This window comes from Asterias rubens, chromosome 21 (assembly GCF_902459465.1).
Source record: "Asterias rubens chromosome 21, eAstRub1.3, whole genome shotgun sequence".
NCBI classification, from domain to species: Eukaryota; Metazoa; Echinodermata; class Asteroidea; order Forcipulatida; family Asteriidae; genus Asterias; species Asterias rubens.
In genome coordinates, this window is record NC_047082.1 from 1703021 (window position 1) to 1715654 (window position 12634).

Sequence of the window (12634 nt, forward strand, 5' to 3'; positions counted from 1 at the left end):
GCCGACACGCAAAACAGATAGAATGCTCCAGATTACCCAGTAGGATTTTAAAAGTTTTAAAACCAATAACAATACACATATACACCAAGTAGAACATATTCTGAAGGATCCCACAGGGCTGTATGCTTCGTTTTTGAAAGGGCAAGGGCACCAAGGCATTCTCTTCTTGGTAAAGGGCACCCTATAATGAAATTGCAAATTTGTACTGGAGCATTTCAAGGGCACCAAGGCAATTTCCAGGGGAAACGGAGGCAATCGCCTTCGTTGCCTCCATGAAGTATCAGGCCTGATCTCATTTCAAACTGCTTTGGCCAAACACCAACAAATTTGGGTCCAGACTGACCCACAGTTTTGAAAAATCCTGGGGAGAACTTTGACTTGTATTATAAACCCCAAGCTTAAAAGTAATTTTATGAAATGGTTTTCTTGTAACTACAAGAGAAAGCTTTAAGTGAAACAATCCTTGTCAAAACAAAGACAAGCCACAATCCCCAATCCTACCCTAAATCATTGCTGGCACTACAGATTTATCTAGCTCCAGGCCATTTGGGAAGTTTTTGCAGAGATTTCTGAATGCAAGTAATTTATCAGAACCTCCTACACATTGTATGGCAGTGGTCTAATCCAACAAATACCATTATGTATGCCTCATTACACAAGATAATAATTTTAGCCTGTGGCGGATAATTCATCATCAAAACAAGCGGCAAGAAAAACCACTGCTCTGAGGGGTTCCCCTGCATGGATTTGTGTATGAACAACAAACCCTGAACCTGTCAAATAATAGTATTGCAGCAGAACTGCATTCTGCATTTACAATCTCTAAACTGTTCTTTATGTTTCCATAAATAATTTCCTGATGTTTCGAGCTTAGCAGAGTCTTTCTCAGAGCCTTTGGGAAGGACTTTGCTTAAATGGTCCAATTGCAGGCCATTAGTAATATTTACTTTTGGTTGGTAAGCAGTTTGCAGCGGCTAATGTTATTTTCTGTGTGAAACTTTGTTGTAAAGCTTTAATTGATTTCTTAACAATGGGGGCACTTCTGACAATATTTTTTGTAGAATGCTTACACCATCTTTATAACAAGTAAGCTTTCAGATAAGAATTACACCCATTTTTTTTAGGGGTCATTACCAAAGTATGACTGTATCTACATGTATAAGGTTTTTTTGATGGAAAGTTTTGAACCCTTTCCCATGGCATTATAATATTAGAGACATCTCATACTGACCAAACTCACTCAGTTTGTTTAATCCTCTATGCTTATTTTGCATGTATTTGGTGTTACCTTATGATATTTGGATTGTCATGGTAAATTCTCCATGAAGAGCATACACATCGGACATTGCGTGCTGAAGTAGAAGAAACGTCAACATGGCCAGGCCATTTGCCGACCCAGTTCTGCATCTTAAGTGGCTAAATTCCCGCCTTCGTTGTTATCAGTCATCATAATTCAAACTCCCACTGTTTCACGGGTTTTGAAGCGCCCCGGCGTTAAGAACAATGCCCACAGTACAGCTTTCACTCCCCTTCCCAACCCACGACGACGTCATGAACGCCAGGTTCCCCCGTACTTCGGGTATACATGCAGCAGACGGCAACAGTTCGCAAAGGTCCGACCAATTTGCCCTCAGGTTCTGCCTAATAATTCATCCACAAATATTGAAACAGGACTTCATGCAACCTTGGGCCTCGGTATATTCTGTAACCATGACAGTGAGCTAAAGTACGTTGTGCTCAAACAGCCCTTGTTTAATTGAAAAAAAGGATTGAATATTGAAAACAATGCTTGCTTAGTGACGCAAGGTGTAGCTCTCTTTACTCAATTTTTACTATGAAACAGGACACAGTGTTCCATTCAATTTAGTTACAATGAAGGAAAATACAGCTTTCAAGAAGGATCAATACCTCTTTTTTGCTACACTGTACATTTTTTGAGGGTTTGGAATGGTTTTATTTGGATATTACACAGTTCCACCCTTGAAATATTGAGTCGCATGTTTTTAGCTGAGTGGAACTAACGCTGAAATGGGTTAATCCAGTTCCTGTTAAGCGAATAAAGTGTAGCTGCTCTTGCAAATGAGTTCAGTTCGCTTGATCCTCATCATTCGTTTTGATAAAGTGATTTTCATTTGCACAAATACTGCCGATTAAGTTTCACCACTCTTAGGCCAGTGATGTAATTTTTTGTAACGCTTACATGAAATTCTTGAAGAAGATCTAAGTTGCCATTTGTGAGGAGTAGAAAGTAAATAGAGTAGGGTTTTCAAGCAGTGTATGATCAGCCACAGCAAGATCTTTCTCAGAAGCCTCCAAAAAGTAATTTCATTTTGATAAAAGCCTAGCAAATACCAGTTTCTTTGCTTTTTTAACACTAGTCAGTGGGATCGGTCTGGGTTTTCAATGGCTTCTTCTTGTCTTCATAGTGTAAGTGGAAGTTGAGTCAATTGATATAGCAGGATGCCAAGTCAGAATGGTATGGCGATTGATTCGATTCTTGTTTGGAACTCAAAATTTTCACAAACGCTAGCAGGTCTGGCTAGAACCAAGTTTGATCAGTACTAGTTTCATCATCATCAAGCTAAATGACTCTCCATTTTGAAAAACAATCATTGATGATCTTGCTATTGAAGGACTTCTCTTTATTCTCCCATTGTTTGAATTTAAGTCACCGCCCATAGATTTTGTAAAAATGTAGAGATTTGAACCCCTAACCATTCAAACATAGGTCTCTTCCCCAACATCAGCCACAAAACCACTTGACACATTGCGTGACTCCATTTGCTCCTCAAGATTCAAACCCCAAGCCGTTCAGACACAGGTTTCTCCCCAAACATCAGACACAAAACCACTTGACACATAGTGCTTGACTTCCCATAAAGAGTCGAACCCCGAACCATTCATACACAGGTCTCTCCTCCCAACATCAGACACAAAACCACTTGACACATAGTACCTGACTCCCCACACTTCTAAAGATTCGCACCCCAAACCCCCATCATCAGACACAAAACCACTTGACACATAGTACCTGACTCCCCATACTCCTAAAGATTCGAACCCCGAACCGTTCAGACACAGGTCTCTCCTCCCTACACCAGACACAAAACCACTTGACACATAGTGCCTGACTCCCCATACTCCTAAAGATTCGAACCCCGAACCATTCAGACACAGGTCTCTCCCCCCAACATCAGACACAAAACCACTTGACACATAGTGCCTGACTCCCCATACTCCTAAACAATCCACTGACGGCAAACAGTCTCCACTCGTCTTCATCCAGTATTCAAGACGAGGGTTATATGCCCAGTGCCGCTCTTCAGGCAGAACTCAAACTATTTGTCTAGGCTCCATTTTGAGAGTCGTCAATATTTCTCCGAGGGGGCCATGAATGAGAGGGGCGTAGTGTCTGAGGCTAGCATTCACCTTGGGTTTGGCTGTACGTGATGGGAGTACTGAGGGAAGATAATAGGGCCATGATGCCAACAATCTGCTGGTTAGTATGCATGTAAATACTGCCCCAAAATATACACTCTGTATTTTGAGTGTATATATTAAAGACATTGGGGAAGTATTATTGGTTTATTAAATTAAATTTCATTAGGTATTGGTATAATAATTCAAAGGGGGGAGCTTACACTTTCCATAACAGATAAATGAGTGCCTACATATATAGGCCTATGTTTGGGAGTGTGTTTAGGAGTATGTTTGTAATATATTTGTTAATTAGTTTAATGATGTCTCTTAAAGAAAATCAACTATGTGGCACCACCCTTACAAAGCTCTTTTCAATGTGTGTGCATTTCAACTCCAGTTCTTGAGTAGTTTATACCTTCATCTGGTTAGCATAGTGATTATGTTCACTTTTCTGAGAGTCCTTGGCTTCACAACAACTATTTTAATGAAATGGAACGAAATTAGTGATGTTTTGTTAGGGATTATTATGTATGATTGTCAATGAAAAACAGGAACTGTATGTTTTTATTTGTGTTGTTGACAACTAAGCCCAGTTTCGAAGTGCTATAAGATAACAACAAAAATGCTTTCTTCAATATTATTCTTGCAAAAGCACAATTTATCTTCGTCCCAAGTATTTAACATGATGGTGTTGTTGCTGATGTTGAAACCTTCTCAGTGATTCAAGATAAGTGTCAGCTAGAAGTATGTTAAGGATGAACTTATTGTGGAGGATGTTTGTGTCTTCTTCTTTAGCTTGAAGATTAGTTTCAGAGTGTTTCCACACTCTGATTGGCTGTTACAAATCAGTGCCTATTTCCAATTGGCTATTGTTGGATTCCTTCCCGCATTTATATGTGGTTGTGTTTTTAGGTGTGTATTTTGTCTACAGTACCTTTGATGTAGGTCCGTTGTTTGTTGAAAACTAACCCTCCCATCTCAATTTAAAAATTAAAGTTTTGATTTAGGTTAAATGGATATCTGACGTTGAGAAATTCTAATCTTACACATTTCAAAATGACTTTCTTATAATTGAATTGTTGCGTTGATTTACAGTCCTCACATTTGGCTTTTTCAAAAATGCATTACGCCTACGTCAAACCGGAAGACTTTTTAAAAGGAAAGTTCTTAGTTTTTTGTTTTGCCATAAATCAATTACAGTAATAGTAAGTAAATTTGTTACAACACATTTGGCGACAAAATGATTGTGAAATAATAGCCAGACAGATGCCGGCAATAAAATTGGAGATTAAATTAAAGAATGGAAGAAGCAGGTCTGGCATTAGAGATGGGGCCCAAAAAGAAGAAACAAACGAATAAGAAAGGAAATAGATGCAAATCTGAAGATCTTTGAGAAATGGTGTTCCTCAAGAGACTGACAGAAAGTGGAAAATTGAGCAAATAAAATATTGAGGCAGGCTCCGCCGCAATCTCAGGCATAGCTTGCGGCAACATTTGAATCATCAAACTGATAAATGTTGGATGCCACGGATTGCCCATGGGTGGAAACGGGGAGGGTAAAAAGGGAGACGGAATAAAAAGAAAAGCAGGATCTTGCCCGAGTCGGTCCTCCCCTCCCCCCCCCCCTTGCCGCGGTTGTCGTTGGCCCTTGTCTGGACCACTCCATGCCAACTCATCCCAGAGGCACGGCGTGCTAATTGCCGAGGCTGAATTGTGACTAACGACGCTTGGGGCTAAGTATATTGGGGAGGCGTGTTGGCAACGAGGGGCCAATGAACAGGGTAGCGTAGAGACCGCAAAATAAAATAAAAAAAAGAAAAGAGAGAGAACCAGAGGGTCCATGGAACAGCACAGAGCCCTAGAGGACTAAGCTGGTAATTATGGACGCCCTTTTCTAGCCATGCTAGTATGTACAGCCTACAGGCGTTTTTTCCCCTGTGCTTACTTTCTTCCAGTATTTGAAGCTCCCACCCTGACAATGCTTTATTGATTTCAGACGTGTCCTCTCCCCCCCTCGTGCCTGTGACCAAAATATTTATCATTGCCCCGGACTGCGGTAATTAAATTTTTGTGGGGTTATTGTCGGGGGCGAGTTCATCTGCAAGCCGTTCGCAAGTGTGCACACGGGGAATTGGCGCGGCTCACCGCATAATAGCCCGCCCGGTTTTAGGCTGTGTGTCGGGGAGGTTGAACTGACATACCCTACCGTGTGTGCACTATATAGGTGTGTGCAATACACTAAGTGACTCGGCCCCTTCACATTCTAAAGTCTTGGCCCGGTGAATGCAACATTGTGGCTAGTGTTAATAACCAATTGTCAACACCGCCAATAGACGCTTTGTGGGGCGATTAGCACCCGACCGTAGCTCCAATCTCTGCTATACAAAACAACCTCCCAGCAGTAACCCATTCTGATTCACATGTGCACGCTTCGCCACACTCCACCATACAAATGTGATTTTTCCTTTGATGCGGTTATTAAGTGACATGCACGACGGACTCCCATGTATACGAAGTCTCTGTGTTTGAGACTGATGACAGTACATCAACTACTCAGGAATCTAGACTCCAGGTTACTCACCAGCGCTCGCATGGATAACTCAGCATGATACATGTTGGTTCCCTTCATCAGCTCATACCACCCCAAGATTGCTGTTTTAACAAGGTAAACAGATTTTCCCATATTTCTACAGCAATATTGTCATTGCGATTTTTTCTAGGCTCTGGGCCAGCGGGCTCATCGAGTGACAATGATAGATTGAGTGTTAACCCGTCATATAGTAGGTTTAGTACAGCACTGTCTAATCTATCATGTTTGGACTATAGGGAATGATGGCAAAGTCGTATGGCACACATCTGCATGTGTGTCATGCTAATATAGCATGGGTGCTTTCCTTACATAAACACTTGTACACAGACACTTAGTCAGCACAGATTGATACAGAGTTTATGATGAGACATGATAATGGTTTCTTATGTGAAGGTCTGTCAAAATCACACAGTTATGCCTTAGCTTATGGTCTATAGCAGGCCTGATACTTTGTTTGTGTCAGGGCAAGACAAATCTTCTGATGAAAAGGGCACCTAAGCAAGCCTAGAGAGTCATCTTGCTTGGTTTTGTTGTAAAATGAAACATAATAATGATGATTTAAAGCATTAAACAAGGTTTAGGAAACGACACCATAACATAGGGCTCAAGTGCAAGAACAATGTGACCTTACATGTATGCAGTCAATTTTCTCATCACTTAAGCTGTACCGCTCACTTGCTAGTACATCCCCTCCTTCAGTCTAACATGGGCCTATCAGTAACAGCAGGTTAGCCCATTATAACCAATGCTGTACCCTATATGCGCATCCATTCACCCCATACTCCTGGATTGAGCTTTACCAAGATCCATATCACCTCCATGATTTTACAGTATGATTGATTGGTTATTAGAAAAGTTCCAAAAACCAGAGAAACATCTGTCCCGAAATCATCACTGTATCTTCGCGGCCCCCAGTACTTGGTGAGTAAGTTATGGTTGGAAATGACGAATTCCAAACCGCCTCTATAGAACGGCTCCTGAGTTGATTTGGGGCCAATTCAGCAGAATGAACCCAGGCGGGAGTATTTGAAATGGGTTATGCATACATGCTGAGTGGTTTTATTATTGAGGGTGTAAACAGTGGAAATTGCAGCAAACGGTAGCCACCGCATAAAACTATAGCTATAAACTGTTACAATATGGCTGTGGCGTACATGCGGCCCTAGCAGTACGTGCCGTCATGGAAGGAGACCCAAAGAAGAAAAAATGTGAGCTGCCTACGTTTTTGTATAGAGGCCAAAATGCTATGGAGCATTATTCAACCTGTTCTCATTATACTAACAGCACCCCTGGTCCTTGCACTTGTAGTGTGTCTGTTTTCCCGTACGTGCCCAGTCACTTTTTCAGCACTTTTTCCCCCTCCGTTCAAGTTTACACTCCTTTTGAGTCGAAGTTTGCCGCCATGCTAAAAACCTCAGGTCAATGCTACAGAAATATGCCGGGGTCTATCCCGAATCGGTTTGAGGTGTAAGGTTTCTTTGTACTGGGGTAGTATGAATATACGTTGTTGTACTCAGACCTGCTTAGTGCTATTATCCAAATACTGTTAAAATTTCATTGGTTGTACTTAACTGAAGAAAGCCCCCCTACATCAAATCAAAGCCAAGTTTGGCCGATCTAGCCCACAAAAGTGCCTTGACTATTGTGGTTAAGAATTATATGCTATAATAGACCAAATGTTTCTTTGTATGGATTCTAAACCACCTTTTCTGTACTCCCGACTCTCTGTTATCCCATGTCTAGAAGTGTAAGCTCAGTGTTCCCCTTTTTCTTTTCTCTTGTTCTGTTTTGGAAACTGAGTAAGTTGTGTTCCTTAGAACTTGATAGAAGTGAAACTACTTTTGAATTGTGTTCCTACCTCTTTTGTATAATTTGGTTTATAGAAATAAGTAATGTGCATTTATTTTATAACAATATTGGATTTTATAGTTATGGCATATTCGCACAGTGGCCTACGTTCACAGAGTACAGAGAGAAGTATACGGGCAGGGAGTTCACCTGCAAGACTTTTATCTGTCTCTAAAACAATATCTTCTACTTGCATTAGTGAGATGAGATAATTGATATTGAAAAGTCGTATTTGAGTGGGGGGGGGGGACATTTGGTAGCATATGTACAGTCATGATTTGGTGGGGGTCTCTTGGGTAACCTCAGCCAAGAATTTAACAGCAATGGAACGATGCTACTTAATGTCAGGTCCTTCAACTTTTACCCCTGGGAAAATGTATGATATTGGGCAAAACAGATAGAGAGGAGGATGGTAGGGAAAGGTCACAGTCCTTTTTCTTTCTTCCTTGCCGCTTTTTTCTTCTTCTTCTTTCTTTTTTTAGAAGGAGTCAAACGCTGTCAATTTAGCGGCATTTTGACCGCTGTCACTCTAAATGATGGTACATAATCAAATTGAACACTTTGCTGGGGCTTTTAGCTCACTGCCTCCATTGCAATAAAAACCCTCCACCGTGTGGCATCACCAAAAAATAGTCTTGTTGCTGGTGTAAACTCTTTTCTTTTTACCCTTTTTGTTTTCTTTTACCAGTGTAGATGAAGAAATATCAAACTATTTTGTGGGAAATCTCACAATTTAAGCAATATACTAATTTAGAAACTCAATTTTTCTGCTATATGTCATCTTTAAATTTCAAAGTGTATTTTTCTGATTGCCCACAAACTGTGACAGTTACTTTCAGCAATTTCTGTTATATTTACCAGATTAAAGGATGCAGTTGAGTGATAATTGCTAGCTGTTTATGAGGAAAGATCTCACAATAACAAGATTTACTTTGACACACACTGGTCATTACTCCAACAACCGATTAAAGGATTAAGGATGATAGACTGTTGATAATAGATTAGGGGAAGCTGATGGGATTTGTGGATTAAGTGGGATTTGTCCATGGGTAATTGATTGTCCTGTGCAGAGTAGAGGTTGCTTATTCCTCCATGCTTTAATGGTGCAAATTGTGCTTAAACTGGTCAGTGACAGGTGATTGGAGAAAAACTATGTGGGCACTTCAAGGACTGGTAAAGAGAAGGTATAGGTTTTGTAATCGCCCTAAAAATTAATGGCAATAGCAACTGTTGGTTAGAAGCCTAAAGCAGTTTGTGTAGGTATTTTGAGAAACATTTCACTTTGAAGAAATGTGGTTATAAAAAAAGATATCAGTTTTTATCCAAAATTTGAATCTAAGATAGGAACTATTCTTTCTGCGTGGACATATTCGCTCCAGATTTCCAGCAATATCTAAAAAAAAACACATGCAAGGCTCCAGTCCGGACTCAAACCCGGGTCCACAGAGGTGAAAGGCAGGGACACAGAACCACTGAGCCAACCTGATTAACCAACCTTTTGTAATCAGTTGTTGCCATACAATCAAACCACTGATTGGTTGAAAGTTTGTGACTTAACTTCATTTAATTGATTGAGGGCCTTTGAGTCTCCAATGCCAGTATACATAAGTATTCAGACTCACTAGGTAAAGTAACTAGAACATAGCCACAATCCACAGCCATTATCCACATCTTTTATTCAGACCATGAGGCACACTACCCATCGGCAGTAACCATAGTCACCCGTTGTCAGTAAGCACAAATACTTGCCATGTTTGAGGTCTCCATCCACAGCGACTATATCCAAAGTCTCAATCCAAAGCTGCAATCTAAAGCTGCAATCCAAAGCTGCAATCCAAAGCCACAATCCAAAGCCACATTCCGAAAGCTTGTTGCAGACGATATCAGGAAAAGCATCTTTGCTTATAGCGTAAAGTAATTCAATTATTTTTGTGTTTGCAGTTAATCCTGCTGCACTTTTTATTTTCTTCTTCTTCTGAATAAAGTTTTTTTCACAGTGACATGTCTGGAGTCAAGTCAACTTAAACTCCGGTAAATGAAAGGATTTATTCCACCCAGGTCTCTTAAGGACCTAGGAGTGACTCTGCTCCTAATCCAATGGTGTTTATGGGGTAATTTAATTTACAGAATCTAGGGTGAAATAGATATGAGGGGCACACTTAATATTGTGACCAACCGAAAACAGAATTACATTTCAAGCAAGGAAAAAAAATAAGGAGGGGCTTAGAGGATAGGTAATTGTCCATTTAATGTTGTTGGGTGCTTGTAAATTGAAATGGGTCTTGGAACATGAGAGATTTGCGTGGTAGCTTGGCTGGGTTCAAGGAACCATGATGGAGGAAGGCTGGACCGAAGAGGGGGGTACTGGAGCGAGGCTTTGTCCAGGCCTGCATCTCTCATGATATTGGGGTGAGTCTAAATCAGATTATGTTCTGAGTAGAGGGGGAAAATTAGATAGTTTGCCTGGGGGTAGATGGAGGGTGCAAATGGGGGAAGTTGAAGAAAGTAGTTGCTGCAGTCGGGCGAGAAAAAAAGATGTGAAAACAATTTGCTGAGTAAGTGACAAAAATAAGATCATTTTTTTCAATCAAAGACCTCACCTTGTATACCGTTGTAGGTGTTGTCTTATGGTGGCTTCGTCTCATCAAAGCGTTCTTAACAATATCCACCAATTTATTAATTCGGCATCAGTTTTTTTGACAGACATGGCACATTATAAATGTATACCATTTTCTTATTACATATTTTAGGAACCACTCTGTAATGAATATTTACTCTCAGTAGTGTCTTTGTATCACAATTGCTATTGAGTTTTCTCATTCACTTGGGTTCTTTAGGGTCATGTTTTGTTCCTCAGAACAACCAGCTATAGAAACCAAAACCGATGCTTCATGGTTTTCTTTAAAGTAGGCTAAAGGGCTCGATAAATGTCTGAGATGAGTGACGGGTACTCTGCACTTTCATTGGTATGATGATAAACCCTGACTTAAAGTGACTTACAAAAAAGTAACTATTACTGGACAAGGTAACTAGATTTAATTACGAAAAGGTAACTAAGAACAGATTTGGGTAGTAATGGATAACAGTTACCAGTTCAATATGTATTGACTGTGGCTAGTTCCCAGTTCATTTTTGTGTCGTAAGTATTCGTTGTAGAGGTTGTTGGCTCTGAATCAGGTCAGTTGGTTGTTCGCAGTGTCTCAACCAGTGTGCTCTAATGGCATCACCAGGAGCCGATATGTGAAGGTGTAAAGAAATATAATGAAGGTGCAATGAGGTTGAAGGCTCTTTGACCATGGATGGGGAAAGTGTAGTTTTCATCAGTAGAAATTGGCCACAGAAGAGGACGAACAGGAATATATTTATGCAGAAGATAAGATAGTCCATGAACTTCTTGAAAGTGATGAGATTTAACTTATAGGTGATACCTATTTTAATCGCGAACCAGTGAGAACATGTTTTGGTTTCTTTTTCTTTTTTGAAATTCACAGAAATCACAGGGAGGTCTGTAAAGGAACTTCCTGCAACAGTTCTTCTGAAAATCTTCTCTCTTTTTTTCAGTGGGGATTTCCCAGGGTTAAGCCTAGCTGCTATTAAAACTGAAAGTGTTTATATCATTGTTAAGCTTGAAGATGCACTTTTTTCTCGCTTTTTTCTGTGTTTAGCTGATTTACCTCCCAGCAACACCTCTTGCATAGTTGGTGTCTTTTTATTGGAATCATGGTTGCATGTTTTGACTATCAAAATTGTGAAAATCTGAAAAAGAATATCATGCCCTCATCAAAGACTATCTCCTCAGGGACACTTTGGTAACAAAATGTTAACAGTTTTACCATTCCAAATCCAATCTACTTCTTACCGTTCTTTAAGGTTTCATCAATATCAGTGAATCTTACACAGACATTTCTACCCACTTTATGTTCAAAAATAACAAATGCTGGGCATACATTTAAAATGTTTGATTAATTCTTAAGGTGAAGTTCAGTTTAATGAAAAATAAAGCAAGCAGTATACGTATGAATTTTTTGTTTCCGATGAAAGATCCTACACAGATTTGATCTTGCGTGATACAGTCGCACAAATCAGTGAAATTTACTTCAAAAATATATTTCATGCTAGAGCGCTGAAAGTATGATAAAGTAGTCTGGTTCTTTGTATACACTAGAATCTCAGTTTAAAAATCAACACTATGAGCAAGGCATTAGACTAGAGTAGGCCTAGATGAAATTGTGAGTCACAGTGAAAGGTCAATGCTCTTGGGTGAAATTTAAAAAAATCTACGTATAAAAACCAAAACTACTGGGAAAAGTAACATTCAGATTCAAAACAGAAAGCAAAAGTATTAGGGTAAAGGACATATACATTGAAAAGTTATATGAAACAGTAAAAAGTTCTACAAATAATTGAGAGGGTTGTGAGTGAATGTCAACTAATTTCAGATTACAACACAATTTAAAAAATATTTATATGTAGCATAAAATTCAATTTCCCCAGTTTTAATTTTTGACTTTTCAGACTGAGAAAATTGAAATAATTGTCAAAATAAATGTGAAAATCTTTCTTTATGATAAAACTAACTTGCACAATTTCTTATTGAAGTTAAGTCTTGCATTTCATAATAACAATAGCTGAAAATCAGTTTTTATGAATGCATTATTTTTGTCTATATTTTGTTTTATAGACTTCATACCTTGAAGGTGTGATGTATTAGAACTGCAAGTCACATGTACGCAGGTTATATTTATTTGAATCAATGTCAATCTGTTTAGATTTTTT

At 39.5% G+C, this 12634-nt stretch overlaps 1 protein-coding gene across 5 annotated transcripts in view; it reads left to right on the plus strand.

Annotated features, from left to right (window-relative positions):
• Window positions 1–5553: 5553 nt before the first annotated feature.
• The window catches only part of LOC117304427 (eyes absent homolog 1-like), an 86731-nt gene continuing 79650 nt past the window's right edge, over window positions 5554–12634 (plus strand). For 4 of the 5 annotated variants that reach the window (XM_033788879.1, XM_033788880.1, XM_033788881.1 and 1 more), the window contains exon 1: window positions 5554–6085. In XM_033788879.1, the coding sequence (XP_033644770.1) occupies window positions 6026–6085 (60 nt within the window). In that variant the 5' untranslated portion in view covers window positions 5554–6025. The remainder of the gene's footprint in view (window positions 6086–12634) is intronic. The other variant, XM_033788884.1, reaches the window with a different exon arrangement.